The sequence below is a fragment of the Carassius auratus genome, unplaced genomic scaffold (assembly GCF_003368295.1).
Source record: "Carassius auratus strain Wakin unplaced genomic scaffold, ASM336829v1 scaf_tig00026988, whole genome shotgun sequence".
Taxonomy (NCBI): Eukaryota; Metazoa; Chordata; class Actinopteri; order Cypriniformes; family Cyprinidae; genus Carassius; species Carassius auratus.
This window is the reverse complement of record NW_020525561.1, coordinates 27,803-33,119: the sequence shown is the minus strand read 5'-3', so window position 1 is coordinate 33,119 and position 5,317 is coordinate 27,803. Positions and strand designations below refer to the sequence as shown.

The following is a 5,317-nucleotide window of genomic DNA, read 5'->3' as shown; positions in this document are numbered from 1 at the left end:
TAACGCTGTATTGCACGAAGTCGCGTGAAGTGGAAAATCGATTCATGAGCAATCGATGCCAACTAATTCAGCACCCTGACTTTGGACAGCGCTCTTGTGACGTCAGACGTAAGAGACAGCGTGCTAAGAAGCTTCCTGAGAGACACTTCGGGGAACACACTTAGGAACATAAACAACTTTGGTAAGATATATCTTTCGAGGTCTTCTTAGCTCGCTAAGAGTGAGCGTTATCGTGGAACCGGGCCCAGGTTCATATATACTACTAGCATTAAAAGCTTCGCTAGGCCCAAACAAAATGGCTACTGTTTTACATTCATTTGAAGTCAGAAGATTTTTGTAAGCCATATTTTGAGTTCCTGGATGCATGCATACATACTAGTGCATTATTCCCATTTGGTTTAAAAGGAAGATACAACTATAGATCATCAGCATATAGTCTTAGTGGAATGGAATCTCATATTTCTTACAAATCAAACCCAAAGGTAGTATATAACATAAAAGAGTCGGAGCCAGAATCGAGCCCTGAGGAACACCACAAAACAGTGTGAGCTTTTCTGACAGATGTGTTGCTCTCCTTGTGTCTTCGACAGGAACTGAAGTGATTGTCATGATCCTCTGTTGGCTGTAGGTGGCGCTACAGACGCATTTATACTCTCATCCTGCTTTGATTGAGGATTTCTGAGCCTGTGTGAGAGAATCGATGCACAGTCGCTATCTGAAGAAACCCTGAACTCTTTTAATACCAAACCTCCTCATTCTTGCACTCTTATTTGTGTCGTTTCAAACTTTATTTTTAAGGTATCCTTGTTATAATGTAATAATACACTGAGTACTGAGTAATATGAATTATCTACACGTACTTACCATTAACAGTCTCTTTGAGTCTGACTGTGAATCAGCTGCATGCATATCTCGTCTGCTGCGTTATCTTTAATTACCAGATAACTCGAACAAATTAACCTGAAATTATGAAATACAACCCATGCAAAAGCTAATGTAATTGTTGATTTGTATACATCAATGAGTTTGTACGATTAAAAACGTGACAATCATGTTAATATTCAGCGGTTCCTTGTATTCATTCAGAGCATATCCAGACTGAATCTATTGAGGTGAACTTTATTGGCATGACCAAAACTGTAAATTGATAATATTGCAAAACCAGTTGCAGCTGGGCCGCTTACAAATAGTGCAGATATGTATTAACAAAGAAAAATAGTAATAATACAAATAAATAAAAAGTAGCCTATTAAGCATGCAATTTAATATGAATTAGTGTGTATAAGTGTATCAGTAAGAAATAAAATAAAATTAGATAAAGTATTAGATTTACAGAGGCAAAATACATCTAAGTAATATAATAGAGTAATATGGTATAAAATAATCTACATGTGCTGGAAACATCAGATCAGGACAGAGTGAGTGTTTTCTCTCTCTCTCTCTCTCTCTCTCTCTCTCTCTCTCTCTGTCTCTCTCTGTCTCTCTCTCTCCTCGCTGAAAATAGCCATGCACAGTTCCCTCGCGCTCAGAGAGTTCAGACGGTCGCCGTGCGCAAACACCGGATCGCCTGGAGTCCATCGGATTCTCTCGGTGTATGATTCGCTCCTCGGTCATGCGGCGCGCCTCGATACCGGAGCCGGCGCGATCGCACGCACCCGATGGCGCCACGTGAGTGCCCCGGGACCCAACATGCGCGACCGAACCGAGCCGCGGGAGACGCTGACGCGCGCGCTGACCGGCTGCCTGCTGTGCGCGCTGATCCTCTGGACGCTGCTCGGGAACGCTCTGGTGTGCGCCACCGTGCTGCGCTTCCGTCACCTGCGCGCCAAAGTTACGCACGTCTTCATCGCGTCGCTGGCCGTGTCGGACCTGCTGGTGGCCGTGCTCGTGATGCCGTGGAAGGCAACGGCGGAGGTGGCCGGTTTCTGGCCGTTCGGCGCGTTCTGCGACATCTGGGTGGCGTTTGACATCATGTGCTCCACCGCGTCCATCCTGAACCTGTGCGTGATCAGCGTGGACCGCTACTGGGCCATCAGCAGCCCGTTCCGCTACGAGCGCAAGATGACCCCGCGCGTGGCCTTCGTGATGATCGGCGCGGCGTGGACTCTATCGGTGCTCATCTCGTTCATCCCGGTGCAGCTGGACTGGCACAAGGCCGCCGCGGAGCCCAACGCGTCCGACGCGGACAGCTGCGACTCGAGTCTGAGCCGAGAGTACGCCATCTCCTCGTCCCTCGTCAGCTTCTACATTCCCGTGGCGATAATGATCGTCACCTACACGCGCATCTACCGGATCGCGCATGTCCAGATCCGGAGAATCGCGTCGTTGGAGCGCGCGGCCGAGCACGCGCAGAGCCGTCGGTCCGATCGGAGCCTCCACCGGAGCCTGAAGACCTCGTTCCAGCGCGAGACCAAAGTCCTGAAGACGCTGTCCGTTATCATGGGTGTATTCGTGTGCTGCTGGCTGCCGTTCTTCGTGCTCAACTGCGTGGTTCCGTTCTGCCACCGCGAGCCGTGCGTCAGCGACACCACCTTCGACGTGTTCGTGTGGTTCGGCTGGAGCAACTCGTCGCTCAACCCCGTCATCTACGCCTTCAACGCGGAGTTCCGCAGGGGCTTCTCCAGTCTGCTGCGCTGCCGCGGCCGCCGCCGGACTCCGGTGGAGACGCTGAACGTCAGCAACGAGCTCGTGTCCTACAACCGGGAGGCGGCGAGCGCGTGCGTCAACATCATCCCGCACGTGGTGGACGAGACGCTCGACCGGATCTCGCAGCTGTCGCGGGGCGACGACGACGACCTGGACGACGCGTTCACGCCGAACGGCATCCCCTGAGCACAAACTCACGGAAAGTTGCGCTGTTCTTGTCACATGACCACGCTGCCGTTTAATCCGGTGAGTCCCCAGATATCACATCTGTGAGATGTCTAAATCATAAACATCTTCGGTAACACTTTATAATAATGGCACACTATTAATCATTAATTAAGCATTAGTAAACAGATAATTCATAATTTATAAAGCATTAATAGACAGTAATAATCAGTTTATAAATACAGATTTAAATGCTTTATTCTTGATTTAAAAGCATATCTATAATGTGTAATTTCATACTTTATTCATGATCAATTTATCATTTCTCAATGAAGTATAGCATTATTTACAAACCAGTTATTTAGGAGTTGCCAGTGATTCATAAGATCACAAGAAATGTAGTAAATTCAGGTAGTTATAAAGCATTTAGTAGTGGTCAGTTAACTATTTATGTGAGCTCATCTAAAGTGAGGACTAGTTATGCCTTGTAAAGCATTTATAAAGGATATTTAAAGGCTCAGTTATCTTCTAAACAAAAAACAGAAACAAACACAGTGATACAGAAAATAGAAATATTAGAAATATTAACAGCCTTTAAATCTCATTTGTAAAAGCTTTACAAGGCATAAATAGTCCTCACTTTAGATGAGCTCACAAAAATAGTTAACTAACAACTACATATGTTTTATAACTACCTGAATTAAGCCTGAATTACAGTAGAAATACATGTTAATAAACCATTTATTAACACTATAAGGAACTATTACTATATGTCTGAATAAAAAGATGTATGAATGCACATTTAAATAGTTTATTAATCATTTACTTACAATTTCTAAGTGATCTTATGAACCACTGACAACTCCTTAATAACTGGTGTGTAAATAATGCTATACTTAATTTAGAAATGATAAATTGAACATTAATAAAGAATGAAAAAACAATTATTAAATACATTATAGATAAGTTTTTAAATCAGGTATAAAGCATTTATATCTGTATTTATAAACTGCTTATAAATGTCTATTAATGGTTTATAAATGATGAATTAACTGTTTCCTAATGCTTAACTAATGATTAATAGCATGCAGTTATTTTAAAGTGGTACCAAGACATCTAATATACGTCTGTTTGACATCTGAGAGGAAACATACAACAGAAGTATTGCTGACATTCTGATTCTTATCGATTCACAGTTTCAATTCCAAAGTGGTTAAAAATATCAACTCAAACATTTAGATATCAAACATATTTATTCTGTATCTTTTGCAAAACATTTAATTGCTGCTGAATATAAAAATGAACAAAAACCAGGCGGCTGTGTAAAAACTGCACTCGATTTAGAGCTGTTTGTGTGTAATAGAGCGGCACTATTCTGGATAAACAATGGAGGTTGTAATTCTCTCACAATTCTGAAAAAAAATAAAATAATCTAAGACAAGTAAAAAATTCATGGAATTTATGAATGGAATGATTCAGTGACTCACTCCAGATGTAGGTTCATTACTGGATGAATCAGTGCTTGTGAATGAATCAAAGACAGATACATATTTACAGTCCATTTTCAGGACCTAAAAAAAAAAACAGATGTGCACACAGGAATTTAAAGGCAGAATTAAAATTAAAATTTTACAGCAAGTATCGGATTCTAGAACCCTATAGTTATCATCTGTTCGATCAGAGATGCTTGATCAGTGAATTCAGTGTGAAGCCCTAAAGCACTGTTAAAATACTTTTAATAATTTATTTATAACAGTTTTTCTGAAAACACAAAACAAAACAAAATCCCACAAACTGTAGACAAAAGTATGTTATGCATGAACTGACCACACTAAAGAAAATAGAAAAAAGTACTATATTTCTAATGCAATTATGTATTAAATCATATTTGATATGAAGCGTAGACTGACAGTGCTGCTGGTTTATGGAGTCTTCCTTCTCTTCCTCCTCACAGCTGTGTCTCCGCTGCGGCTCTGATGACCTGCTCATCTCTTCACAGAGCGCTGATGTGATGAACAGATGAAGTGATGAAGTGATGAAGTGATGATGTGATGAAGTGATGATGTGATGAAGTGATGAAGTGATGAAGTGATGATGTGATGAAGTGATGAAGTGTTGATGTGATGAAGTGATGAAGTGATGATGTGATGATGTGATGAAGTGATGATGTGATGATGTGATGAAGTGATGATGTGATGATGTGATGAAGTGATGATGTGATGAAGTGATGAAGTGATGATGTGATGATGTGATGAAGTCATGAAGTGATGATGTGATGAACAGATGAAGTGATGAAGTGATGATGTGATGAAGTGATGATGTGATGAAGTGATGATGAAGTGATGATGTGATGAAGTGATGATGTGATGAAGTGATGATGAAGTGATGATGAAATGATGATGTGATGAAGTGATGAAGTGATGATGTGATGAAGTCATGAAGTGATGAAGTGATGATGTGATGAAGTGATGAAGTGATGATGTGATGATGTGATGAAGTGATGAAG

The 5,317-nt window shown here is 41.7% G+C and overlaps 1 protein-coding gene across 1 annotated transcript; it reads left to right on the top strand.

Moving 5' to 3' along the window:
• Positions 1 to 1,399: 1,399 nt before the first annotated feature.
• On the top strand, positions 1,400 to 4,880 carry LOC113079022 (D(1) dopamine receptor-like). The gene is made up of 2 exons (XM_026251202.1): positions 1,400 to 2,892; positions 4,766 to 4,880. Exon 1 carries the CDS (start codon positions 1,507 to 1,509, stop codon positions 2,830 to 2,832), a length of 1,326 nt encoding a protein of 441 aa, XP_026106987.1. The 5' UTR covers positions 1,400 to 1,506; the 3' UTR covers positions 2,833 to 2,892; positions 4,766 to 4,880.
• The last annotated feature ends 437 nt before the right edge of the window (positions 4,881 to 5,317 follow it).

Excerpts from the sequence above, each read along its gene's own strand:
- LOC113079022 (XM_026251202.1), top strand. The coding sequence starts at position 1,507 with ATGCACAGTTCCCTCGCGCTCAGAGAGTTCAGACGGTCGCCGTGCGCA.